We start from the raw sequence: 12,837 nt of genomic DNA, 5'->3' as shown, positions 1-12,837 counted from the left end.
AATCATGAGCACGAACTCCTGGCTGCCTTACATAGGCATTAAATCTGTTTGCACTTAATTCCTCCTGTGCCTGGTTTATCTCTGTCCTTCAAACTTGATTTGGTAGAATACTCTGTTTTCAGAGCGGTCAGCCAGCATTAAACTGTAGCTTTTTTTTTTGCCCCTTCCCCCACTTTTTCTCCCTCCTCCAGCCTTAGTCCTGGTCTACACTTTGAAATTAGGGAAGTATAACTATGTTGCTTAAGGGTGTGAAAAATCCACACCCCTGAGCATGCAGTTAAACCAACCTAAGCCCTGGTGTAGACAGCGGTAGGTCTATGGGAGAATTCGCCCATTGACCTAGCTGCCACCTCTTGGAGAAACCCTCCTGTTGGCGTAGGTAGCATCTTTACTGAAGTGCTACAGTGGCACAGATGCAGTGTTTTAAGTGTAGACATACCCTTAGCAACTGTCTTCTCACATTGCTTTTGGTAAATTGTTGAGAGATTTCTTCAAACACTGTGAAATAATATATCATTAGTTGTATACTATAACAGTAGTAGTAGTAGTGGGAAAGGCTGTGGGAAAGGTGGTATACTACTGGATCTGATATTTATACCATTATACTCTTCTTAGCTGGAGCTATAGGCCCTCTCGCCATTGAATCACATCTGTGGCAAAAACATACATGGGCACTGATTAGCAGTTCTTAATCAAGGGGGTCTGGATTATTTTCCATCACTTTAAACTTCAGGTCTGTATCTCCAGTCATTCATCATTTTAAAGGACTCTCCCATCCACAACAGACATGCTTTAGACTAAAAGACTAAAGTTTAGAGGCAGAAGGGCTATCTTCAAATTTCACGTAAAGACGTGTGTGTGTGTGTAAGTGTAATTTCTGGGGGAGGAGGCGGTTTCACTTTCTAATCTGGGGGTTGTTTCAGCTGTTGGGACCCCATTGTGACCTCAGGCCTGAGCATGCAATGATGTCATCAGCATTCAGCTGTGAACAACCTTGAGGCACTTCCGAATTCAACAGAGAAGGAGAATTTTTCTCTCTCCTTCCCCTCAACCCCAAATGAACTGCTTGGGAAGTCGCTGCTTCAGTGTGACTGAGGCGGCCCCACTGCCCGAGATCCAAGCGCCGCTTCTCCTCTCCCTAATAACACCTGAAGATGGGACCTTTTTTCTTTCTGCTGTACGGTAAGAAATAAAATAAGGTGCCTGCCTTTCACCTCGCAGTTGGCATTATAAATAAACTGTGTGTAAAAAGAAAAATATATTTTACAGGTGATGAGAAATGTGCTTGCTGCTGTATAGTGCTCTGCACAGGATTCAGTCTGGCACAAGTCTTAGAGAGGTTTCCTTGTTATTCAGTCCCATGTGGCTTTCAGCTGAGAAGCTGATTGGTCCTTTTAGGCCTCCACGGCCAATGAAGAGAGAACCATTGGCTGCATGGGGCACCAAAAAAGCACCCAGAATCCAAATTTTGATTAAACCACTCCTGGATATATTTCAGTAGTGTCTTATTGGGTTAGCAAGATAGTTTGACCTTTGCTGGATTTATTCTCCACTGAGATTAGGAACAAGCTGAAATCATCAACTAAATGTTAATGAGACACACAAATCAGCTGCTGAGTAGGAAAAGAATCCCCTTTAGGAAACCGCCATGAGTGAGCACACTTGCAAATACTCATTTTTAATTTTTATGTAGTGCTTTGCACTTTCACATGGCTCTGCGTTAATACTGACCAACTCTCAAATTGCCTGTGTGGGATAGATAAGCATTATCCCCATTTTATAGCATAGGAAATGATGGCATGATACACTGCGGTTGAGTCTTGCCTGAGAAGCATCAGTGCAAAACTGGGATTACAGCTCAGGGCCTGGACTGGCCTTCCTTGGCCCACATGGAGACGATCTACCCCCTTGTATGCATGTGTGTGTTAATTGTCTCCACAGCGCCTTCCTCATGCTTCCATGGGGCTGGGAATGAGGCTGAGAGAGCCCTACAACCCGCAGGCCTCGCTCCAGCAACTCTGCAGAGAATTCACGACTCAAGCACTGATCTAGCCAACATCTATATTACTTCATGAACCAGAGCCCCTCTATACTGACCCAAGGTACAAGAGTACCTGGCAACATGGAAGGAGTGGATCCCAAATCCAGTGTGGAGGCACAGGGCCTCCATGCACCTGAATCTAATTCTCCAGCAGACCCCTGATTTCTACAGTGTTTGGCTTGCCACAGGATGCCTTCCTGTGGGACTTTCTGTGGAAGAGGGTGGCTGGGCCCCAGGAGTTCTTGGCTCTTAGGTCCATGTCAACGAGACCTTGCTGCCATTTCTAATTTAAGTGTGCGTTATCCCATATGGTCAAAATATTGACCAAATTATCAGCGGATTGTTGTGTGTTCTCACAAAGAATAACATTAAGAAATGCTGAGGATTGATACAGGCTCCCTCCTGAGTTATATAGTTTAATAGCAGAACCTATTAATATTGGCGTGAAGGACCGCTTCCCTGATTTAGCACAGCATAGAGACTGCTGTGTTCTTCCACTGCTGGAGAAAGGGGGTGGAAAAAATAATTCCCAGAGGATACTATAGTGGAGATTTAACTGTTGTGATTTATTGAGGTAGCATTGCCGCAAGAAGCATAAAAAAAAAGCCGTTCAGGAAAAAGCAGCGTTACCTCACCAGAAGTCCAGAGAAACTAGTCAACCTCTCAATCCCTTTCTATTAAGGTTCTTGCAGTTTCAATTTCAAAGCAAATGGAACAACATTATTGAACCTAGGGAAAATTAATTACTATGTGGAGCATTTTAATAAATAATTTAAAAAAATCCATGCAAGGGTGTTGCTGCCAACTTTTGGTTTTTAAATGGGGATTGAACCACTCTGGTCTGACACTCCATTTGTATGAAATAAACCTGGGAGCTAGATTCTGGTTCCCACTCTGGCCTCTGTTTTTGCTGCTACCATGCCATGTAGGCTGGGCTGTAAAGGTGCCACCTAAGCCCTGCAGCAAATTCCCCCAATGCTGGAGGTGCTTAATAATGCCAGTTTACATGGTCCTAGTTTCATTGATTTCATAGAGTTTAAGTCCAGAAGGGACCATTATAGATCATCTAGTCTGACCACCTGTTTAACACAGTCTATGAATTTTCACCCAGATACCCTTATATAAAGGCTAATATTCTGGGGAGTGTTTTTATGTAAGACATGGGAGGTAATTGTCCCACTCTACTGGGCACTGGTGAGGCCTCAGCTGGAGTCCTGTGTTCAATTCTGGGCACTACACTTTAGGAAAGAGGAGAGCAACAAAAATGATAAAAGGTTTAGAAAACCCCACCTATGAGGAAAGGTTAAAAAAACTGGGCCTGTTTAGTCTTGAGAAATGAAGACTGAGGCGAGACCAGCTAACAGTCTTCAGATATGTTAATGGCTGTTATAAGGAAGACAGTGGTCACTTCTCCAGGTCCACTGAAAATAAGAAGTAATGGGCATAATCTTTAGCAAGGGAGATTTAGGGTAGATATTAGGAAAAACATTCTAACTATAAGGGTAGCTAAACTCTGGACTAGGCTTCCAAGGGAGGCTGTGGAATCCCCATCATTGGAAGTTTTTCAGAACAGGTTGGATAAACACCTGTCAGGGGTGGTCTAGGTTTACTTGGCCCTGCCTCAGCACTGGAGCTGGGCTTTGATGACCTCTTCGGGTCCATTCTAGCCCTACATTTCTATGATTTGATGCATTGAGATTGAGCCTAGTGATTTTCATTAGACAAAAGCATTTCATTCCTCAGCAAACTAAACCATTGTGTGCCATAGGCAGAGAACATGAGAGACCGAGGTACCACTGCTTGAGGCCCTTGCAATGTCAGGAAATAGATTAGGTAAGACGTGCCCAGATGATCTACAACCCTTGCTGGAGAGAGAGACAAAACTTTCCCAAGGTCCCAGCCAGTCTGACATGGGGGAAAACTCCTTCCTGATTCCAAATCCGATGATCTGTATGACCCTGAGCATATCAGCAAGACACACTAGCCAGGCATCTAAAAAAGAGGATTCTCTGTGCCACCTGAGAGCACTGGTCCTCCCCGTTTGTCATCCTGGCTCCAGCTGCGGCCAGTCTCTGGTGCTTCAGAAGAAGGCAAAATAATAATAATAATAATATAATATAATATTAATAATAAAAACATTCAACAACCCTAGAATACATCTGGCCAATTGTGTATCAGAGAAAAAATTCCTTCCTGACCCTGCAGGCAATTGGCTGAATCTCTGAAGCATGAGATCTGATTTCTCTCCCTGTAGTCCAACCTCCCTGATGTAAGAAGCAGGGCTGGGAACATGGCATGGGGGAGACCAGGGTGTTGGCAAAAGGAAGGGAAGTGGCTGTAGCACTGAGTACTTCTACCATTCTGAGCCGCAAAGATCCCTGCAGATAACTGTGAGGATGCTGTCATAACTTGGGGCTTGCATCACTGGCTGCAGGCACAGTCTGGGTGGTACAAAGGGGGATTAAAGGTACCTTGGCATCCCCTGCACCCCTTGGGGGCGTCTTCCGGGCTGCACCTCTTGGAAGATGCAGCATAGAATGCAGCCTTAGATGTTCCACCAGAAGAGTTGCTCACAATGCTACTTTGGAAAGAAGTTGGGTTTGGCTCAGAAGCCAAGTTTCATGCTACGTCCAAAAAGGAAAGAATGATACATTTCAGCACGCAAATGAAATCGTTCCACTCACCAAAAAATCAGTACCAGTAGCTCAGCCCTTGAAAACCCCCTTTGGTGAAATGATGAATGCATTGATACATTCATCATAAGGATGAAAGGTCCGTGCTAGGAACAGATTTCAAGCGTTAACATTAAAGAGGTAAATTGCAGTGATTTGACTGGTGGATGCTGAAACCTGCATGGATATTGTGTATTTGCACTTGAAGTACTTGGTTTCTGATCATTTCTTTGTTTGCTAGAGACTGAAGGGCACTGGTGATCAGCTATATTTTCTGCCGCACTCTGAGTGGCTAGAGAGCAGCAGCAACAGAAGCAGAGAGAAACGAAACTGCAAAAGGGGATAGCCATAAAGCAAATTGGTAGCACTAAAATAATGAAATCCACTTTTTTTTCTGTCAAACTCAGGATAGCTTCATTTATGAGCAACCTCGGTGGTAAAAGCCCAGCCTCCCTTTTTTATTTTATTGCTTTTTTTTCAATCAGGAACAAAAAGACAACAGAGCCCGTGACAACTCAGCCGACTCATGGGGTTGGCACGTCCACCGTCACAACAGTCATACGGACCGGAGGAGACTGGACCACTGGTCTCTTTGGTATCTGCAGTGACAAGAGTGTTTGTAAGAGTTTGCAGTGTTTTATCATTGCTTTAATTCCTCCTTTGGGGGTGAATTCAAGTAATACGGGGAGGAAAACAAAAGACTTTTATAGAGCAGCTACCAGACACTGGAGATTGAAGATCAGACCATCCATCATGGCTGGTTTAGGGGTAATGAAATTAGTATAACTGAGAGTCCCAATAAATCAATAGTCAAATCATAAAAACAAATAATGCTTGTGAGGGAAACCTCTTTCATGGATTCTAAAGGTTGGGTGTATTTTATTGTCCCATTTTGTCAGTGGAGAAACTGAGGCATTACAAGATTAAATGTCTTACTGAAGCTAACACAGTGAATCAGTGGTAAAGTCAGGAATAGACCAATTCTCCTGAGTCCAATTCAGGAGCTGAAAGCTACAGAAGGCCAGTCACAGAGGCCTTAGTTGTTCCATGTTTCTGTTTCTTTCTTGTGCTCCATGTAAATTAGTGGCTAACAGAACAAAGTATTAGCTCACATAATGCAGGAACTCATTAAGGATTTTGCAAATAGTTACAAAGAATCTTTTGCACACACCCTCCCCTTTGGTTTATGTGGTGTATCCTGCAAGCTTCCTCTATACAGCCCTGCTAATGAACTCCATTGCTGACTTGCATTTGCGAGTTCTGTGCCTTTTCTGAACAGGGAATACCCATCCTATCATATTGCATGGTGATTTATAGTGTGAGCAAATGATGGGATCAAAGTGAGATCTCTACGCTAATTGTACTTGTGACAGTGGTTACCACAACTACCCTGCATTTGGAATGGTCCCTAATTTGAATGGCTGCTGCTTCCTTTGCCAGAAAGAAGAGAGGGAGGGGTGTCCTGTAGCAGGTTTGAGCTAAATGGGCTCTGTCTATTTTCCTGCCCTGCGGGCTGAATTAAACCACATTAGTACTTGAGAGAACCAGGGAAGATGGTTCTGAAAGACTAGATATGTCCAGCCAAATCAGTTTGCTCTTGTGCATTAGTGAGTTGCTTATAGCCATATTGTTTGTGGAAGTAGTTTGTAGTTTCTGGTGCCAACACACTCAGTATCAAAAGACCCCCGAACAAGACACCCCCCCATCTACTTTTCTTCCATAGTTGCAAAATAGCTTTAAATATTTGATCAGTTCTTGAAGATAGTTTCTAGAATATTGAGAACAATCCTTGTCAAAGGAGAATTGATTCTGAAAGTTACCATTTTAAGAGCAGTTACTCTCACCAATAGGAAGGCATGCTATTCCATCTGATGACTAGAATGCCCCATTTTGTAAGATAGAGTATGTACTGTGAGAGATGCATGTTACTGGATTACCTGTGTGTTAAACACATTTTGAACAGAAGTTCAGAGAGGAAGGATGGTCTAGTGGTTAAGGCGCTAGCCAGAAACTTGAGTTCAAGTCCCAGCTTTCCCCCACTCCGTTCCTGTGTGATACTGAGCTAGTCAGTGTATGTCTGTGCTGCAAAAAAAACAAACAAACCCAGGGCACTGAATCTTGGAGCCTTGGGTCAATAGACTCTGGCTCAGGTTGTGGGGCTAAAAATAAAAGTGTAAATGTTTGAGCTGGAGCCAGGGCTCTGAGACCTTCCTCCCACACCAGGTTTTAGAGCCTAGGCTCCAGCCTGAGCCTGAACATCTACACCGCTATTTTGAGCGCCTTAGCTTGAGTCCCATAAGCCTAAGTCAATTGTCCTGGGCTCTGAGACTTCGTGCTGTGGGTCGCAGTGTAGACATATCGTTAGCCTCCCTGGGTATGTCTGCACTGCAGCTGGGAGCAGCTCTCCCAGTTGCTGTGTAGACATACCTTTTGTGCCTCAGATCTCCATCTGTAAAATGGGGATAATAGCACTGCCATTCATTGGGAGGATAAATATGTTACAAACTGTGAGGTGCCCAGATACTCCGGTGATCAGGGCCAGACAAGTACCTAAATTAGACAGAATTTGATTTAAAAAACCAAATGAATTGAAAAAGGGCTATTCTCCAGAGCTGAAAAGCTAGTGTAATTGTGTGAAGGAAGGAAGCAGGGACTGTTGAGTCGTTAAGGCGTAGCACTTGGGAATCATGAGTTCTTCTCCTGGCTCTTCCAAAGACATGGTGTATCATGATCGTAAACTCCAGCAAGTCGCTTACCTTCTCTGTCCCTCAGGTTCCCCATTTGCAAAGTGGGGATGATATCTTTGCCTCATGTTAGACTAAGTTCCTGTATGTCTATCAAGGGCTTTGATGTCTTCATTTAGGAGGATCAGAAGGTATTAATTTCTATTTGAAAACCAATCCTTAAACTTGCCCAAAATTAAACTAGCCTTAATTCTGCCAATTCTTTTCAATTAGAGAGAATAAATGTACTTACATGGTGGCATATCCACATATAGCACTTGGAGTTCCTGATGCCACCGAGGGGTTGAAATGATAAGCGCTAAAGCCAGAAATACAGCCCCTTTCCACCTCCTCCCTTATTTCAGTTTAATTAAATAACAGAAAAGTGAAAATTCATTATTTTCAACTTTCCATTTTCTTTGGACTTGAGTCCCCTTCCAACCAACCAGAAAATGGTAGGATAACCCAGAGTTGTAATGTGGGTGTGCCTATGGGTTTGCATGTAGTGGGTGGAAGACATTTAAGGAAATATACTCTCTTTACTCCCTTACTTAATTTGGTCATAAATTATGTTAAGCGAGGAATAGAACACATAAGCCCCTCTCTACTACTGCTATGTTAAATCTTGGCTGCCGAATGAACTCCTTTTGCTACAGCCGCTCATAATGTCAGTGTTATTAGCCGTCATACGGGAAAATTTAAATGTAGTTGGGCTAGATCCCTGAATAGTGTTCAGTACCATCATCATCCATGGAAGTCGGCTGGAGTCAGGGATGCTCAGCATCAAAAAGGATTTGGCCAACTAGTAGTTCTCCTGTCATCCTCCCCTCCTGTGTTACAGTGAGAGTTTGCATTATCTCCATGGCTTATAGCACTGTCATAAATATAAAGGGAAGGGTAACAACCTTCCTGGATACAGTACTATAAAATTGCTCCTGGCCAGAGGCACAAAATCCTTTTACCTGTAAAGGGTTAAGAAGCTCAGGTAACCTGGCTGGCACCTGACCAAAAGGACCAATAAGGGGACAAGATATTTACAAATCTGGGGTGGGGCAGAAAAAGGTTTTGGTCTGTGTGTGTTCTGGGTGCTTGCCAGATACAGATCAAGCAATCCAACTCCATTAGAATTAGTAAGTACTAGCAAGGGAATGCGTTAGCTTATATTTGTTTTGGCTTGCATTTTTCTCTGTGCTGAGAGGAAGGTGTATTCCTGGTTTTCTTTTTGTAACTTTAAAGTTTGGGCCAGAGGGAAATCCTCTCTGTTTTTGAATCTGATTACCCTGTAAGATTATCTTCCATTCTAATTTTACAGAGGTCCTTCTTTTACCTTTTTCCTTTATAATAAAGTTCTGTTTCTTTTAGAATCTGGGTTTTTTTTAGTGTCCTAAAAATCCCAAGGTTGGTCTGTGCTCATCTTGTTTATTCTCAAGCCTCCCCAGGAAAGGGGGTGTGGGGGCTTGGGGGGATATTAGGGGGAAGTAGGAACTCCAAGTGGTCCTTTCCCTGAGTTTGTCTAAATCACTTGGTGGTGGCAGCGTTACCTAATCCAAGGTACAAAGGAGAATTTGTGCCTTGGGGAGTTTTTAACCTAAGCTGGTAGAAATAAGCTTAGGGGGTCTCTCATGAGGGTCCCCACATCTGTACCCTAGAGTTCAGAGTGGGGAGGGAACCCTAACAAGCACTAACTAGGTGCCATTAATCAATGGCTTCCTGCCATCCCTGACTGAGAGAGCTAGTATATTTGTAAACATGGCTTTTTTAAAAAAAACAAACTCTTTTGTGTATAAGCAGTTGCTAAAAATTAAAAAAGGCAATGAACCTGCCTTCTGTGTCTTAGTCTGACACACCATGGAATCCTAAACATGCATCATTTTCCCTCTGATCTTTAAAAAGAAATTGTTTCTTTGCCTTAACTTAAAAAAAAAAGAAAAGAAAAAAAATTATTGCAGAAATTTCGAATCCTTTAAACAGAAGGTAAACAACTAATAGCAATGTTTTTCCTTTGTTTCTTTTGATGTTTTATTTCCTTAATAGCACTTCAGGTTTTCTTGTCTTTATTTTCTCTTGCTTACTATTTTCTTCTGTTTTCTTTTGTCCTTTTAGCTTTCTTTCATAATATGTCAACAGTAGCAAATCCTCGCTATTAATTTGCAGTAAGAATGCAATCTGGAGCAAAGCCAGATTCAAAGGCACAAGGTGCTTCATATTGCTCACTGTGAGCTAGTGCTCTGAATTTTATTCTGAACACAACTCTAAAGGCCAGGGCGGCTTATTTTATGGGAAAAGTATTTATAATGCCAGTTGATGGACCAAACAGGCATATGAATGTGTTTGCAATTGTTCAATAGATCAATGAACTTAAATTCACAGTGGAGCAGCTGGAACTATACAGCTGATATGCATGTTCTCAGAAACCTGCTGCTGCTTTGACTTATTTGTCTGAAGGTAGCTCAGCTGAGCTTTGGATGCAGGTATGAGGTCAAACTATGCCCTCATTTACACCTGTCAACTCTACTAAAATCAGTGGAGTTCTACACTGAGGGGGGCAGGGCTTTTTAATTCCAATTTCTGGGTGGGTTGCTTGGGCCTTAGAAATGGGTTGCAAGACTTGGTTGACATCACTACTCAGCTGAAGATAGAACTGGGGATTCATTTTTGGCTTTCAAGTTTTGCTCTCAGCCACTGGTGAAAATACCCTTCTGGAGGAAGAACTCTGTTTAGTTTCTCCTGCTGTGTCACCTGGGATCATTTACATTGATTTTGTTGTCTTAGCCAGTACCCTGCTCCCAGATGAGGTGAGTTGAGGGCTGTGGCTGGACTATTTCTTTCAGTTTTTGTCATCTTCAGAGCATAATATTTAAAGTAATTACAGATTCAGGCTTCCACTGAGATTAATGTGAAGATTTCCTAAAAAGGGGGCCATCGACCACACTTAACAGAACAGGAACTAGTATATTTTATCGAAAAATACTGTATCTATAGTCACCAAAGAAATTAAATGAATGATTCCCTGTAGTGAGCACTTGTGCTATCGTTCTGCTATAGACAAACGCTATCCTAGGTGCTTTTACTCCTGATTTGAGAACAAAAGACATTTCAATGAATTGCATGAAACTGTGTGATAACAATGCTGTTGAATTTACTTTTTTCAAGAATTTTAAAAAGGAAAAACAAATGAAGCCAAATGGGCTGTCTGGAAAGATATTTTGAATACAATGCATTTTAAGCTTTGCTGTCAGTTCATCCCTCTTTTGGAGATTTAGGGCTCATGTGCACTACAGGGGAGCTGTATCTTCTGCTGTGGTTGGAACAGTAGTATAAAAAGGCCTTTAGTGTTAGAAAAGTGTTCTATAGACTGCTTTTATGGGGGTGGGTGATCCACTGTATAGCTGCATTGATTATTTTAGCTCAAAGATTAAAACCCCTATCCATGCTGATCAGTAAAACCATAGCAGCATCTTGTTAGCAATGGTTGGCTGAAGATAGCATAGTTCATAGATCCATAGACATTCGAACCAAAAATGACCTGCTGGGCCAAGTAGTGTAGTGATTATCAAACTGTGACTTATGAAACTGTACCTGGTGTTCTGCAGAAAGCTACATGTTGAGAACTAAGCACGAGGGGATTGGGAAGAGGAGATGGGACACATGTGAGTTGCCCACAGAAAGAAGCCATTGGAAAGCCACCACCTCCCTTCTAGTGTAGGGTTCGCTAGAATTCTGTGAAGTCCCGTTTAAAACGCTCTTATCCCCAAGAGGACAAGGCTATTAGAATGAAATGAATGTTCCAGGTTATTTTCAAAGTGCCGTTTACCTCTTGTTAAGTGTGAACCTACAGCACTCCTGTGATTGTGATTGTGGTTACTGGCAGGTGTCTGTGGTGCCTTGTGTAGTCCATGTCTAGAATGCAACCTTGCAAGGCACTATGAGGAGTGCCTGTGTTTCCCATTGCTGCCAGGTTCCACCTTAGCGTTGAGAGTCGGCGCCAGAGAGAAATACAAGATACGAGTAAGTCTTTGTGTGTGTGTTGGGGAAGGGGGGGAAGGCTGTTTTGTGCAGCTTACATAATGCTAAGAGGCATGTTCCTCCTGTTCCCAAAAGAGAGACTGCAGAACAAGTTTAATATCTGTAGACGTGGTCAAATGGGATTAGTGTGCTGGAGTGTGCCACTGAATATTGATGATGTAGAAATTCTGCAAATGTAAAAAATTCACTTGGGGCCTGATCCTGAGAACAAGGAGCTCAGCACCTCACTAGCCTTCCTCCTCCCTTATTTTCAGCTAGGGTTTGAACGGGGTCCTCTAGCCAAACTCTTTTGTGATCTGAAAATCTGTTGTTCAGATGCATTTTGCATTTTTAAAGCAGAACTAATACATTAAACCTCAAGAATGCCCTTTCTCTTTGCAGGGAAGCAAAGGCAGCATTTGATTTATGATAGAATGCCCATTCCAAGCAACTACTCATGTTTTTTAAAGTACTTTGGAAGAACAGAACTGTGGGGGTAGGTGGGTGGGGATTGTTGTTTTTGTTGCTGTAAATTTACATAGCCCAGAGCTGATGCTGTAAAATATTCATTGCTATGTAATCAGGATAGGCAGGGAACAAAAAACATTGTTCAAACCATGTGGAGAGACACTTTAAGGGCTTATGAGGTACTGAGTGTCCTCAAATCTCATTGGCATTAATGGGAGTCATGGGCACTCAGCACCGTGCAAGGTCAGAGCCTAAGGTTATGTCTGCATTGCAATGCAGGGGGTGTAACTGCAGCTCATGTAGACGGAGCCAGGTTAGCTTCAATCTAGCTTGCTTGGGTACTGGCAGCAGCGAAGCTGCAGCAGCATGGGCTTCAATACGGGCTGTACAAGCCCGCCCAGGACCCTCAGCAATTATCCGGGCAGCTAGCCTTTGAAGTCTATGTTGCTGTGGCTTCACTGCTATCCAGTACCTGAGCTAGCTAGATTAAAATGGTACACTGCTTGCAGTGTAGACAGATCCTAAATCTTCTGTAGGCCAACAGATTAGAAAAGATCCTGGTAGACACTGGGCCCAAATCAGATCTCATTTACCCCAGCATACATCCAGAGTAACTTGTTGATTTAGGTCCGGATCAGGCCCAGCAACTCATTCTTACTATAGGGTGATTAGAATAGGAAACACATAGCGAGGCAGAAAAGCTGCTTCACGATCATTCCATTTGTGTGAAATGATCTTCCTGCTTTCCCTAGGGAACCCTGTGTGAAGACTGGATGGCAGTTCATTGCTGCTGGCCTTTTGCTGTTTGCCAAGTGGCCCGAGAGCTGAAGAGGAGAGCTACGACCCAGATCTATGAAATAAACACTGCTCCTACAGCTAAAGATACCCTAGTTTAAAAATTCCCAGCCAGAAAGCTTGACTCATGATA

At 42.9% G+C, this 12,837-nt stretch overlaps 1 protein-coding gene across 1 annotated transcript; it reads left to right on the top strand.

Moving 5' to 3' along the window:
* Positions 1 to 1,057: 1,057 nt before the first annotated feature.
* On the top strand, positions 1,058 to 12,837 carry PLAC8L1 (PLAC8 like 1; the record flags this gene model as incomplete). The annotated part of the gene is made up of 4 exons (XM_084635822.1): positions 1,058 to 1,182; positions 5,199 to 5,332; positions 11,308 to 11,444; positions 12,662 to 12,837. The coding sequence occupies 4 exons, from the start codon at positions 1,058 to 1,060 to the stop codon at positions 12,803 to 12,805; spliced, it is 540 nt and encodes a 179-aa protein (XP_084491948.1). The 3' UTR covers positions 12,806 to 12,837.

This window comes from Lepidochelys olivacea (assembly GCF_965140295.1).
Source record: "Lepidochelys olivacea isolate rLepOli2 genome assembly, chromosome: 8".
Classification (NCBI taxonomy): domain Eukaryota; kingdom Metazoa; phylum Chordata; order Testudines; family Cheloniidae; genus Lepidochelys; species Lepidochelys olivacea.
The sequence above is the reverse complement of the archived record's forward strand: the minus strand, read 5'-3'. Positions and strand labels throughout refer to the sequence as shown.